Genomic DNA, 15,500 nt, shown 5'->3' on the forward strand with positions numbered 1-15,500 from the left:
AAATATATCACTTTAGATTTTGAAAATTTTGATAGTCTCTCTCTGTTTATGTATCTCTGAATCTGTCTGTCTTTCTTTCTCATCCTTATGATATTACTTGAAAATCTTTCTCTCTGTCAGATTTTGAAGATTAAATGCTTGGATTATTGATTCTCATTTGAAGTTAAAGATCAATGCTCTACATGAACTTCACAGTCATTAAAAAAATTACTCACCGCTTATTTATGATATTAGCACATTTCACAATGATCAATATTGGGAGTATGATCAATGAATCTAAAATTAATGTATATATATAGCCTATATTTACCCCCCCCCCCCCCCCCCCCCCCCACTTTAAAAAACCCCGATGTTATGTGCCGGCCAGTATAAATCTATATACTTGTCAAGTATGTACAGTGTATTTATAATATTTAAAGTAGATTTATAACTCTTGATTCTATTGCTAATTTCCAGTAATAAATCCAGATATATACATGTATATACAAATGCTTATATTTATATTTGTTACACAGTTGTAAGGCCTAAACATTGTTAAAACAGTAATTAATGAACCCAAGAGAAGACTTTAACATTCTATACATTCATTTCTTTAAAAAAAATCATCCATTAATTTATTCAATTTATTACTAAAATACTAGTTTTTTAGTAATTGAAATATTTACTTATTTATTTATGCAACATATTGTAAACATTAGGTTCAATACTATTCTTAAATTAACCTATATATACCTTTATATTGGCATTATCACTGCATATTTATGATTTTGTCTGTGACAGGCACATTTCATTAGTACACATTTATAGAAATTAAGACAGGATTTGGTGTACAATTGTGCATCATAGTCAGCCTACTGCATTTGATTCGGCCTGGTCACCACCTGCATTTCAATGACTCGAAATGAATTTGTTCATAAACTGATATTTTTCGGAATGTGATTATTAATATATTATATCCTTGTGGTAGCTAAAACAATAATACTTATATCGCTGTACAATTTGTTGCTATGCATCATCGCAATCTTCCCGCAAACGTCAAAAGCGGATGACTGATTAGGTTTCTTTTTTCAAAAATGAAATTGGCCGCAGCCATAGGCCAGAACGAAATATGCATAATTAATTTTTTTAAAGATAATCTATCTCTAGTTTAATACTTTTTGTGGCTGATGCATGGGGCCATGTACATCAAATGTAGAAAAAGTGAAGAAAACCGCCCATTTTCCGGATTCCAAATAGTTTGAAGAGTATATACAAGAGACCTAGATCCGCCGATATGCTTGCATATATAAATACTTGAGATCATCAACTTCATCATCACTATCCATGATTTGTATTGATAATTATTCTTCATTTTTTAAGTACTTTACGGGGTCTAATTATGATAACACTATGCATTTAGTTTTTCTTACACATATGCGGTTGTGGTGAAGAAGACTTTTGAAGATTAGTCAATGTTTGACAGTTTTTGCTTTGTCAAGGTCTCAAGGGTGCAGAAACTCTGAAATTTACATCTTATGTCATCCTTGTCTCAAAGATGCTTCATACCAAATATGAAAAAAAAATAAAAAATGGAATGGTATTTAATATCAAGAAGTTAAACATGTTCATTTGTTAACACATTTAATCACTGACCATTTTGGCCCTACCCCAATACCAAAACCCCAACCCCTGTGATCATGAAATTAAAAATTTTGGTAAAAAACTACCTGCATGCTCATTCTAAATATCCAATTAGATTCAATTTAGTAAACACTACATACCAAGTTTGGCCCCTCCCTAAGTCAGAACCTCTACCCCTGAGGATCATGAAATTTACAATTTTGGTAAAGTACGTCTTCTTGATCTACATCACTATACATTTAATTTTCTTGCACATGTGTGGTTGCAGAGAAGAAGATTTTTGAAAATTGGTCAATTTTTGGCAGTTTTTGTCCCACCCCTAAAGCCCCAGGGGTGCAGGAAATTTACAATTGATGTTACCTTTGTTTCAAAGATTCTTCATACCAAATCTGAAAAGAATTCGAATTATAGTTATCAAGAAGAAGTTAAAAATGTTAGATTGTTAACGCACCACGGACGAGGGACACAGACCAATTGCAATATAGGCAATATAGGTCACCTGAGTTTACGCATATGCTGTATTGACTATATGATTATTGCTCCTGAAGCCTGACATGTACTCCACAATTTTGGTTGTACCAAGACTGTGCTCTTCATACAGCGATTTTTCCCCTTATATAACTGGTACCGATAAACGGTACCATTCCCAATGCCAAAAAACATTGATTTTTCCCAATTTTGAGACTAAAAATTCCCAATTTACTTGCCGAAAAATAGACCGCCGACATCGTAATTTTCTTAGTCTAAAACGTTGTACAAGTTAACTAAAATGTTCACTTCCAGTGTTAATCGAAAGTACAGATCATGGCAGTGCGCGTGTCTTGTAAAGCTACGACGATTCTAAAATGAAGCTACGACGATTCCTTATGTATCACAATAGCAAATATTACCGTAAAAAGGTTTATAAAGGGATGACTATTTCTTGTTTTGTTCTCTTTTTTCTTTTCTTTTAGTTGAAATTATTTGCCGTATGCGGTAGAAAATTCCCAATTTGTTCGATTTTGACGTTATTTTTCCCAATTGAATGGGTACCGGTACCAGTACCAGTGGGTAGAAAAAAATAGCTGTCATAGCCATACAAATAGCACAATGAAGCAAAGAGGATGAATTTACTAGATAAATTGCATCATCATTATTTTATCTATTTAGCTCTGTGCTAGAACCCGAACCCCCAACACACGAGTAGGGAATTTCACAAGTTCTTCATAAGGCCAATTCAACTTAATTAGTAGATTATTATCCAAGGTCACCAAAAAGTATGGGGCGGGTGGGAGGATTTTATTTTTTAATTTTTATTTTCTTAGAAAAATATTGATGACAAACTAGTTTTTTCAACAGAAGTGTATCATTTAGTGCCAGATGGATGCTATTTTCACAGATGAATTCCAGGTTAAGCTTTAATTTCAAACAGATATATATATAACTTCTTCAAGATTTACGCCTGTAAGAATGCGAGAAATTTAAAAGAAAACAATATACAGTGGAGCCTCGTTAATCCGGACACTTTGGTTCCCAGCAAATCGTCCAGATAAATGAAGCGTCTGGATAACTGAATCGCATATTTTCTATCTTTACATAAGTAACCAATATGCTTACTTTATTGATAGGTAGTGAATTAAACACATTCTGCCATTGGATTAACCATTTGCATTAGTAAATGAATTATAATAATGTTAACATTTACACACATTTCAAAGCCCTACAATTGAAATATATGTGTGCATTGTATTTGCCTATGCTTACATTGTACATGTATATTACCACTACAAATACATATACAAAACTGTGTACCGTATGCACTAAAACAAATAATGAAGCACTACATGTAACTATATATAGATAAATAAATCATTCATAACTAACAAAATCATTTACACTTCAAACATTGCATCACACTTTTACTTCTTAAAGAGGTCGGTCATTTTAATCTGTCGCGATTAACGGGTTCAGCGGTCTGTTAAAACAATCTTCATCGTCGAAAGTTGATTTAAGAATTTCGTGTTTATCATATCAGTTGACAACATTCTTTAACCAAAATTTCATCTGCCAGAGTTTATATTTCTTGTTCTATAATTATCCAAGCCAATATCGGGGGAAGAAAATCATTTAACGTAGTTCCACACTCCTGTGACGTCATAAGATTTTCCAAAGTCAATAATTTAATGACTGGAACATAAATTTTATTGGAGTCTTTTTCAATAGTTATTGTAAAAAATCTTGTTAGCCATAAAATATTTCAAAAGTCTTAGTTATATTTGAATAGTCAATAATGTGTTTCAAAATATTGAATCCAAGGACAATAACTCTGTTTTCATTAAATTATTTATCAAGTCCATTATGCAATAGATTTCCTATATTTTTCACAAACATTTTATCAAGGTGATAAAGATTTATTATCTGTGTCTTTTCATGTAATTACATAAAATTTTAATCCATCAGTGGTTTTGAATAGCTCAGCTGTATGGTGCCAGACTTAGGTTTTTTATTGGGGTATACATACTCTGGAAGCTATAGATTTGAAATTATTTAGGAAAGGTATGGATTTTTTTTCATAAATAACTATAACAGATGTACATCTACTAATATAAACAGAAAAAATGATATGTAAACCATGCTATAAGGAAGTTGTGTCCATATTAGTTTGTTTTTTAACATTTTGGAGAATAAGGCTAATTCAATAATTTTGCACTTATTATACTAAAACTTGATGAACATATTGAAAATGAAATATGTTTTAGTTATTGACATGTTTCCTGATAAATAAATGCAATTTAAATTATTATTTCTTTTTTCATTTTAAAATAACAACAGATAACTGTTTCCAATGAATTTCATAAAAATCTACATAGGGGTACATGACTTCAGTAGTGACTGTAATGAAAATTAATATGGAAATCCTTAACTAATTTGCCTTTTTTCATTACTCTGAATGTTAATCTATTGATTCCAAACAAAAAAATGCTACCTAAACCCCAAAAATTCAGGACTAAGGACCCACCTTAAGCTCGTAATATTAAGACCTACTACTGCTTTGATCTAGCCACTCGTACCTATCATGTTGTGATAATAACGGAACAAAACTCAGGTGAAACCAACATTACGGGTACATACAAAATTTAAGGAAAGTTATTCGCTCTACAACATCGTAACAAGAATCAATCATACACAGGTACATTCTACATGCGTGACATTCTAAACATTAAAAACTTACTACATATTCATGTGCATGAACATACATGTATATTTCACGCCAATCAACAGTATAAAATCCAGAATCTAGAAATATAATCTACACTCTTTAGATTTGAATATGCCGATATTAATTTACGAATCAATGCAACTGATATGTGTAGCAATTCAAACAAAATCATTACGTCATGATCTTTAATTAATTTATTTTAAAATACTATTAGGCTATTGATCAAGACTATCAAATAATATGCTACATATAAAGATTTATTTACAAAATTCAACACTATAGGTCTTGTGTGCAAAAATTAGCAATGCAGTGTATCGATCGGCACATGGCATCTAACTGACATATCATCACACACCACCTAATTAAAGGGAGGTGTTGACAGGGTACTGGTAATCGCTTCAATCAGACAGTATGGCTTGTTTTCTTTATAATTTACGCCTTGCTAAAATTGTCCGACACAGACCCTTCCCTCAAAAAAATTACCGTCCGGATCAACGATACAATTTTCGACGCATTTTAACGTTTTGTAGTAAAAAATGACCGTCTGGATCCGGAACGCGAATTTCCGGATTAATGATGCAAAATAACATATAAAAATTCCGTTCCCTAGACAAATCGTCCGAAAGGTGAGGCGTCCGGATTAATGGCGTCCGGATTGCTGAGGCTCCACTGTAGATCTATTTTCTTTGAATGTGCTACACGGGCAGATGAAAACAAGCGATATTCTTGCGAGATTTTTTCTTCACATGGCTTTTCACATTGCTATACCAGAAATGTAAATAAGAAGTGTAATTACTGGAGTCAGACATGAAAATTTTCCGGAAATCACAAATTTCACAAAATAAAAAAATTCGGGGCGGACCAATCTTTGAGGGGTGGTGGGGATGATAATCCATCAATTAAGTTGAATTGGCTTAATCATGAATGAAATAATAATTCACAATACACAGAACATGAATTTTAAACAAGAGGCCCAGGGGCCTTATAGGTCACCTGAGTATCATGTAACAACCTTCCAATGTTTGAATTAGGTTTGTGTTTAAATATAAGAATTTTACTTTTGGATGGAAGAAACATTGAATAGCTATGTGGTCAGCCCCGCCTTTGCACCAGAACCCCTGACCCAGGGGCCATAAATTTCAGTTTTGAAAGAAGCATCCTTGATCATCATTATCATACTATTAGTTTGTCTACTTAATACCCAGCAGAAGAGGAGAAGATTTTCAAAGAAATAAAATGCATTTTCACTATATGATCAATAGGGCCCCACCCTAATACCAGAACCCCTGACCCAGGGGCCATACATTTCACAATTTTGAAAGAGGCATCCTTGTTCATCATAATCATGCTATTGGTTTGTCTACTTAATACCCAAGGACAGAGAAGAAGATTTTCAAAGAAATAATGCATTTTCACTATATGACTTATAGAGCCCCACCCTAGCACCAGAACCCCTGATCCAGGGGCCATGAATTTCACAATTTTTAACAAGAGGTACTGTGAGCAATGCTCACTAAGAATACCCCCCGCTTACCCGAATCTCCCAAAGGGTGTTGGTAATAGGTATAAACTACCTCTTTTCTGAGTGTTGCTACTTCGATGTCCAGTCCGCATGACCTTTGACCTTTTGACCCCAAAGTCGATAGGGAACATCTTCATCCCATGGGTAGTCCATATGTATGATATGGTGACTGTAGGTGGAAAGGATAACGCTTTAGAGCTCGGAAACCATATTGCTACTTCAATGTCCAGTGCGATTGACCTTTGACCTTTTGACCCCAAAATCGATAGGGATCATCTTCATCCCATTAGTAGTCCATATATATGATATGGTGACTGTAGGTGGAAAGGATAACGCTTTAGAGCCCGGAAACCATATTGCTACTTCAATGTCCAGTGCGCTTGACCTTTGACCTTTTGACCCCAAAATCGATAGGGATCATCTTCATCCCATTAGTACTCCATATATATGATATGGTGACTGTAGGTGGAAAGGATAACACTTTAGAGCCCGGAAACCATATTGCTACTTCAATGTCCAGTGCGCGTGACCTTTGACCTTTTGACCCCAAAATCATTAGGGATCATCTTCATCCCATGGGTAGTCCATATGTTTGATATGGTGACTGTAGGTGGAAAGGATAACGCTTTAGAGCCCGGAAACCATATTGCTACTTCGATGTCCAGTGTGCTTGACCTTTGACCTTTTGACCCCAAAATCGATAGGGAACATCTTCATCCCATGGGTAGTCCATATATATGATATGGTGACGGTAGGTGGAAAGGATAATGCTTTAGAGCCCGGAAACCATTGCGTCTACAGACGGACGGATGGACAGACGGACAACTCGATTCCAGTATACCCCCCCCACAACTTGTTGCGGGGGGTATAAAGAGGCATCCTTGCTCATCATTACCATGCTATTAGTTTGTCTACTTAATACCCAGAGACAGAGAAGATTTTCAAAGAATTTCTACATTTTCACTATATGACCAATAGAGCCCCACCCTAACACAAGAACCCCTACCCCAGGGGCCATGAATTTCACAATTTTGGTAGAGGGCTCAATGCTCATTATAATTATGCCCACAGTTTGGCTTCTTGATGTCCAGGAGTAAAGAAGAAGATTTTTTAAAATTACACTCATTTTGATGGTTTTTGCCATTTTCACTATATGACCAATAGAGCCCCACCCTAACACAAGAACCCCTACCCCAGGGGCCATGAATTTCACAATTTTGGTAGAGGGCTCAATGCTCATTATAATTATGCCCACAGTTTGGCTTCTTGATGTCCAGGAGTAAAGAAGAAGATTTTTTAAAATTACACTCATTTTGATGGTTTTTGCCATTTTCACTATATGACCAATAGAGCCCCACCCTAACACAAGAACCCCTACCCCAGGGGCCATGAATTTCACAATTTTGGTAGAGGGCTCAATGCTCATTATAATTATGCCCACAGTTTGGCTTCTTGATGTCCAGGAGTAAAGAAGAAGATTTTTTAAAATTACACTCATTTTGATGGTTTTTGCCCCACCCCTCAGGCCCCAGGGGGGCAGGGACCACGAATTTCACAATTTTTGTTCCCCTTCACCCACAGATGCTATATGCCAAAATTGGTTGAAATTGGTTCAGGGGTTTCAGAGAAGAAGCTGAAAATGTTCAAATGTTAACGCACGACGAACGACGACGGACAAAAACAGATAGCAATAGGTCACCTGAATGAATTCAGGTGACCTAAAAATCAAGAGCATTTTCACTATGTCTGCATTTCCTATGTTTACATGTATGCATCTCATATCTTTACAGGTCACATTATTCAGACTGGTAGAGCATTCGCTTCGTAACCAGGTTGTGAGTCCTAGCCATGCTTGTGCCATGGCTGTATCCTAAAACGTTAACATAATTATGTAGTGATTGCTCCTTCGCCAAATGCCTGGCATTTAGAAGTGAGAATTACGGGTCTTTCGGATACGACCTAAAAACGGAGGTTTGTGTCGCAGCAGGAGTTGGCCTATATATATATATATATATATACATATATATATATTGAGTATACTCGACTAGTCATGTATATATACTCAATTGGCTTTGTAATATTTTTATTATACTACTACTCAATTAATGTGAAGAGTTCTAAAGTTATTTCTGGATTATATATATATATATATATAAAAATTCTACCTTTCCCAGATGACGATGAAGGTGGTTCCTTTGTGACGTTTGTCCTTGCCAAGTCTGGACAGTCGTCAGAGAGTAATATTACATCCTCCTCATCGCTTCTTTCTGAATCTTAGAATAAACAAAAGCTATACCTCAAAATATTGAAGAATGACAACAGCTTAATACTATTAAATTGATGTTGGGAACTTTAAAAAATCTGTTATACTATCAGGTATTGTTTATCCCCACAGAATTAGGTTTGTCCAGATGAAATTAATTTGAATATATAGGACAAATATACAGAATTGACTTCATACAGATGTCCAGTTTGGTGAAATTCTACACAAGGGCAGTTAGACTTGGGGATCCCAGAACATGGGACTATGATCTGTCCAAAATTGCTAACTATTTAAAAGCATAGAATTAACAAACAATTTGTGATTTTAAAGTATTGAGTAAAATAAAGTATCTTCATTCCAAAATTTCATCATGTTAAAAATCAAGAGCATTTTCACTATGTCTGCATTTCCTATGTTTATGCATCTCATATCTTTACAGGTCACATTATTCAGACTGGTAGAGCATTCGCTTCGTAACCAGGTTGTGAGTCCTAGCCATGCTTGTGCCATGGCTGCATCCTAAAACGTTAACATAATTATGTAGTGATTGCTCCTTCGCCAAATGCTTGGCATTTAGAAGTGAGAATTACAGGTTTTTCCGATACGACCTAAAAACGGAGGTCTGTGTCGCGGCAGGAGTTGGTCTATATATATATATTTTGAGTATACTCGACTAGTCATGTATATCTACTCAATTGGCTTTGTATCATTTTTATTATACTACTACTCAATTAATGCAAAGATTTTTCTAAAGTTATTTCTGTATTATATATATATATATATATATATATATATATATATATATATATATATATATATATATAAATTCTACCTTTCCCAGATGACGATGACGATGAAGGTGGTTCCTTTGTGACGTTTGTCTTTGCCAAGTCTGGACGGTCATCAGAGAGTAATATTACGTCCCCATCATTGCTTCTTTTTGAATCTTAAAATAAACAAAAGCTATATCTCAAAATAGTGCAGAATGACAACAGCTTAATAGCGAGCGAAGCTCGCGTCGCAGAGCGACGCGACGAGCTCGCTCCAATGATTACGCAATTGAGTCACATGGTTTGCTCTTCATCAGCTGAAAAATGATGGGGACTACCCATAATGCCTCCGGAAAAATGTCGCCGTCACTGTGGTATACTTCATTGACAACCCCGTAGATAAAACAAATAAATAGTTTGGAAAGTACCACAAATGATTTTAAATTCCAAACAAGCTTTCCCATACCTTCGTACGTTTTGTTGTGGATAACTGATTGGTTTGGAAGAAAAAAATATCACAGCTAATGATGACGTCACAATGCACTGTTTACATCAACCGCGTTATATTTCCGGCGTTAAATGAAATGCCTAAAGTCGTGTTGTAAGATGTCGTGGGTCTTCGCTCGTCTCAACGGTCACACCGTATACATATTAGTGAGCGAAGCTCACGTTGCGACGAGATCTCTCCAATGATTACGCAATTGAGTCACATGATTTGCTCTTCATCAGCTGAAAAATGATGGGGACAACCCCTAATGCCTCTGGAAAAATGTCGCCGTCAGATGAGAGTAATATTACGTCCTCCTCATCGCTTCTTTCTGAATCTTAGAATAAACAAAAACTATACCTCAAAATATTGAAAAATGACAACAGTTTTGTACTATTAAATTGATGTTGGGAACTTTAAAAAATCTGTTATACTATCAGTTATTGTTTATCCCCACAGAATTAGGTTTGTCCAGATGAAATTAATTTGAATATATAGGACAAATATACAGAATTGACTTCATACAGATGTCCAGTTTGGTGAAATTCTACACAAGGGCAGTTAGACTTGGGGATCCCAGAACATGGGACTATGATCTGTCCAAAATTGCTAACTATTTAAAAGCATAGAATTAACAAACAATTAGTGATTTTAAAGTATTTCAGATATGATCATCCTTATGCAACCTCTGTTGCATTATTACTATGTAATGTCTAAACGTAATTTAAAGATGATTGTAAAAGAATTAATTCATATATAATATACACGGTGTATTGATTATATTGACAAATATGCTGCGTGCTACATGTACATGTGTGGATCCAGTAGTTCTTTTCCCCAGGGGAGTGGGATCTGCTCCATGTAATTTTTTCCAGACGTGTCCAGTCGAAACTTAGGGACTAACACTTAGCATTTTACAACTGAAAGTGCATAAAAATAGGCAAATATATATCTATTTTCTACCAAACTAAGGAGGTGGTGATTTCAAACCCTCTGTTTACCCTCTCAATATGCATGCCTGAAATAGCCTCTACCCATGGAATTAACATGTTTGATTTAAAAATCATTTTGTTCAATTTTTTTCAAAAGAATTTTAAAATGGGTCCAAGGTTCAAATGACTCATACAAATCATTTTCTGTAATAAAAATAATAATTTTAAAAAAACCCACAATTCTATAAAGAACAAGAGCCACGAATACCCAAATATGGCTCTGTAATTTTGAGTAAAATAAAGTATCTTCATTCCAAAATTCCATCATGGTATGGAATAGCTTAGACTTTCCTCTTTATAAATCCAGTGTGTTTTTTCCACGAAAATTAACGTATAATGAAATTATAACATGCAGAACCCATAACAGTTTTGTTATTTTTGGAAAATTAAAAAATTCGGGGCGGGCGGGGATGATAATCTATCAATTAAGTTGAATTGGTCTAATCATGAATAAAATAATAATTCCCAATACACAGAACATAAATTTTAAAAAATCAAGAGCATTTTCACTATGTCTGCATTTCCTATGTTTATGCATCTCATATCTTTACAGGTCACATTATTCAGACTGGTAGAGCATTCGCTTCGTAACCAGGTTGTGAGTCCTAGCCATGCTTGTGCCATGGCTGTATCCTAAAACGTTAACATAATTATGTAGTGATTGCTCCTTCGCCAAATGCCTGGCATTTAGAAGTGAGAATTACGGGTCTTTCGGATACGACCTAAAAACGGAGGTCTGTGTTGCGGCAGGAGTTGGTCTATATATATATATATATATATATATTGAGTATACTCGACTACTCATGTATACATACTCAATTGGCTTTGTATTATTTATATTATACTACTACTCAATTAATGCAAAGATTTTTCTAAAGTTATTTCTGCATTATTATATATATATAAAAAAATATATATATATAAATTCTACCTTTTCCAGATGAAGATGAAGGTGGTTCCTTTGAGATGTTTGTCCTTGCCAAGTCTGGACGGTCATCAGAGAGTAATATTACGTCCTCCTCATCGCTTCTTTCTGAATCTTAGAATAAACAAAAACTATACCTCAAAATATTGAGGAATGACAACAGCTTAGTACTATTAAATTGATGTTGGGGACTTTAAAAAATCTGTTATACTATCAGTTATTGTTTATCCCCACAGAATTAGGTTTGTCCAGATGAAATTAATTTGAATATATAGGACAAATATACAGAATTGACTTCATACAGATGTCCAGTTTGGTGAAATTCTACACAAGGGCAGTTAGACTTGGGGATCCCAGAACATGGGACTATGATCTGTCCAAAATTGCTAACTATTTAAAAGCATAGAATTAACAAACAATTAGTGATTTTAAAGTATTTCAGATATGATCATCCTTATGCAACCTCTGTTGCATTATTACTATGTAATGTCTAAACATAATTTAAAGATGATTGTAAAAGAATTAATTCATATATAATATACACGGTGTATTGATTATATTGACAATTGTGCTGCGTGCTACATGTACATGTGTGGATCCAGTAGTTCTTTTCCCCAGGGGAGTGGGATCTGCTCCATGTAAATTTTTTCCAGACGTGTCCAGTCGAAACTTAGGGACTGACACTTAGCATTTTACAACTGAAAGTGCATAAAAATAGGCAAATATATATCTACGTATTTTCTACCAAACTAAGAATTTTAAAATGGGTCCGAGGTCCAAATGACTTATACAAATCATTTTCTGTAAAAAAAAAAAAAAATAATGAGAAAAACCCAAACAATTCTATAAATTTATCTGCATTTACTTCCAAATTTAAAACTATTATAATCTTATAATCTTCAAATCATGTCCCCTGAAGTTTTGCTTCCTGGACAAAAATTCAGTCTGGGTTCTTATTCACAAAGCCTCCGTAAAATTATTGGACCCGCAAACTATGCAAAAACGGACTGGAGCAATACATTTCCTATTCACAACGTCACCATAAATACTGCACCCACAAACTTTGCGTAAATGTTCTGTAAAACTGGCAGTACTTTCCGGGACATTAGGACTATCCGTAAACGTTGGAATTAGATACATGTCATGTGTATAAATTGAAAATGCGCTGCATTGACAATGTCTAGTACCCATCATACATGATGTTGTTTTTGTAAAGTATTTAATTTTAGTTTCCTAATGATTGCCATATTAACAGTGTTTATATTTGCATTAAAATTGTTACATATTAAGTTATAATATAATGTTGCATTAAAATTATTACGTATTATGATGTTATAACATTATGTAATATCACTGTTGAAACAATGACTTTCACGGAGAAACAATTTTCATATGTTGTCCTGATAAATACTTGCAATAGTTTTATATATACAGGTGACCCTCGATGGCTCAAACTTCGATCTCTCGAAGTTCTTGGTCTCTCGAAGTGAAATCATGGTCCAGATTTTTCTCTCTATATAGTAAAACAAATTTACTATCGATCTCTCGAACGTTCGATCTCTCGAAGTTCTCGATCTCCCGAAGTAAAGTTAGGTCCCGTGAAACACATTTCATCGTTTTTCACTCTTGATCTCTCAAAGTGGTGGTAGTGTATACCCACCATTACCCAAGCGTGTAATAATTTCCGCTTGGACCTTACCTGGATTTTGTTGAATGTTGGAGGACAGGTGAAACATCGCCCGTGCTTCTATGTGGAAGTGACACACTTGAATATATAATTGGCTAGTTGGTCAGTTTACACCTTACACTGGGGTCTTGTGATGATTAAAATCGTATATAATCCGACTATGAATCAAATCTATAATTCGTTTTGGCTTGACAACAAGAGCGCAAGTTTCATAAACTAATTTAGAGATCCACAGACTGTTAAATGAATATTGAACTTCGAATTATTTCGAGTCACCAGTAATAATAAAAGCTTTTCCAATACAAATGGATGGGATTGTATGCATTTTATAATTATATGTAAATAATGATATTGTTGTTTGGTGCACCCACAGATGAGCCATGGTTATTTGATAACAAAAGAAACTCATTTTTGAAATAATCATGATAAATTGCAGTAAAATAAATATGTACTTTTTAGTGAATTTTTCTAGGTCACTCAGGTGGCTGAGATGACATGCGTCATCTGTCGTGTGTTAGCATCTTTTCAAAGGATTCGACCCAACACTGGCTGTTTATGGCCTAGCAATTTATGTGGAAAAAATAAATACCGATTTGTAATATTTCATATCAAAATCAATCATTTTTAAGACTAGGTTATATCTGGTGGTTTGTGGGTCGAATCCTTTGATATCTGGAACATCTTTAGGACATATTTTAAAAGGGCTAATGATGTTAGATCTCAGGTGACCGATGAGGCCTCTAGTATATTCTTAAAATAAACATCCCCTTTTATCAGTTAATTAGCATTGTTTGTGGGTGTACAGGTACATGTACGGGCCTAGCAGCAAGATGCTGCTTTTGTAATACAGGAGGACCATTCACAGTAAGTCTAACCACATCTATTCAAGACATCACAGCTACTGAAGTGTTACACAACATCTGTGAAGATCAGGGCCTCCCTGTCTATTTTCAACAGGAGGACGACGACGATGAGGGTAACGTGATCCAGTCAATGCTCAAGATCACACCGAACAGCAAATCAGACAATTGTTAATTAGAGGCATCACACCGAACAGCAAATCAGACAATTGTTAATTAGAGGCATCACACCGAACAGCAAATCAGACAATTGTTAATTAGAGGCATCACACCGAACAGCAAATCAGACAATTGTTAATTAGAGGCATCACACCGAACAGCAAATCAGACAATTGTTAATTAGAGGCATCACACCGAACAGCAAATCAGACAATTGTTAATTAGAGGCATCACACCGAACAGCAAATCAGACAATTGTTAATCAGAGGCAGGTTTTGGGTATAGTGTATTTTGTGGGGGGTGGGGGGGGGGGGGGGGGTGGGGGTGGGGGGGGGGGTGGTAATAGTGGTTTTTGCCGGGTATAGTGGTTATTCCTAGCACCGTTTTGGCATGCTTTTTCTGCAGCTACAGCAGTAGGCTTTAATCATGAGTGTTAATTAGTATTTATATATTCAACAGGCCATGTGGGTTTACTTGATTTATTTTGGAAAGTGTAAGAAAGAAGTCAGAAAATGTCAAATAGTGATGTGTTGACTGCATTATTTTTAGCAGCCCTCATGAATTAACCATATGTCAAAGTAAATTTGACTGCATTCAATGCAGATTCATTGTAAAAATGGTATTATAAGAAAGAGAAAAAAAAGTTGTATGTCAAAATCATTTAAAACATCAGACTGTGGAAATTCTCCCTTACTGTCATCATATTCTGTAATATTCTTGTGAAACATTTTGAACCTCAGGTGGCAGGGGACAGTTTCTTTGGTTTTGAAACATGTGGATAGGGGGTATATACACCAAAGTCAGATTATGACAGACTAATGAAAAATCATATTTCCCTTTCATGTCAACACTTGTATTTCATATTAGTGTAGTTAATAAATTATGACCCTAAATTACATGTAATCTATAAATACTGGTGCTGGTGCACAAAACATGCTCTGAGCAGGTTCCCCTTTTTTGCTTTGATTTTCCCTCATTTGGGCTAATCCGCACCACCCCCACACCATCACAGTACC

General features: G+C 35.0%; 1 protein-coding gene across 1 annotated transcript in view; it reads right to left on the reverse strand.

Annotated features, from left to right (window-relative positions):
* Positions 1-15,500, reverse strand: part of LOC125649530 (uncharacterized) — a 57,156-nt gene that overhangs the window by 40,784 nt on the left and 872 nt on the right. The window contains exons 2-4 of the mRNA XM_048877105.2: positions 11,785-11,892; positions 9,437-9,550; positions 8,507-8,614 (exon numbers count right to left, since the gene is read on the reverse strand). Coding sequence (XP_048733062.2) covers positions 8,507-8,614; positions 9,437-9,550; positions 11,785-11,892 — 330 coding nt within the window. The remainder of the gene's footprint in view (positions 1-8,506; positions 8,615-9,436; positions 9,551-11,784; positions 11,893-15,500) is intronic.

The sequence above is a fragment of the Ostrea edulis genome, chromosome 5 (assembly GCF_947568905.1).
Source record: "Ostrea edulis chromosome 5, xbOstEdul1.1, whole genome shotgun sequence".
Lineage (NCBI taxonomy): Eukaryota > Metazoa > Mollusca > Bivalvia > Ostreida > Ostreidae > Ostrea > Ostrea edulis.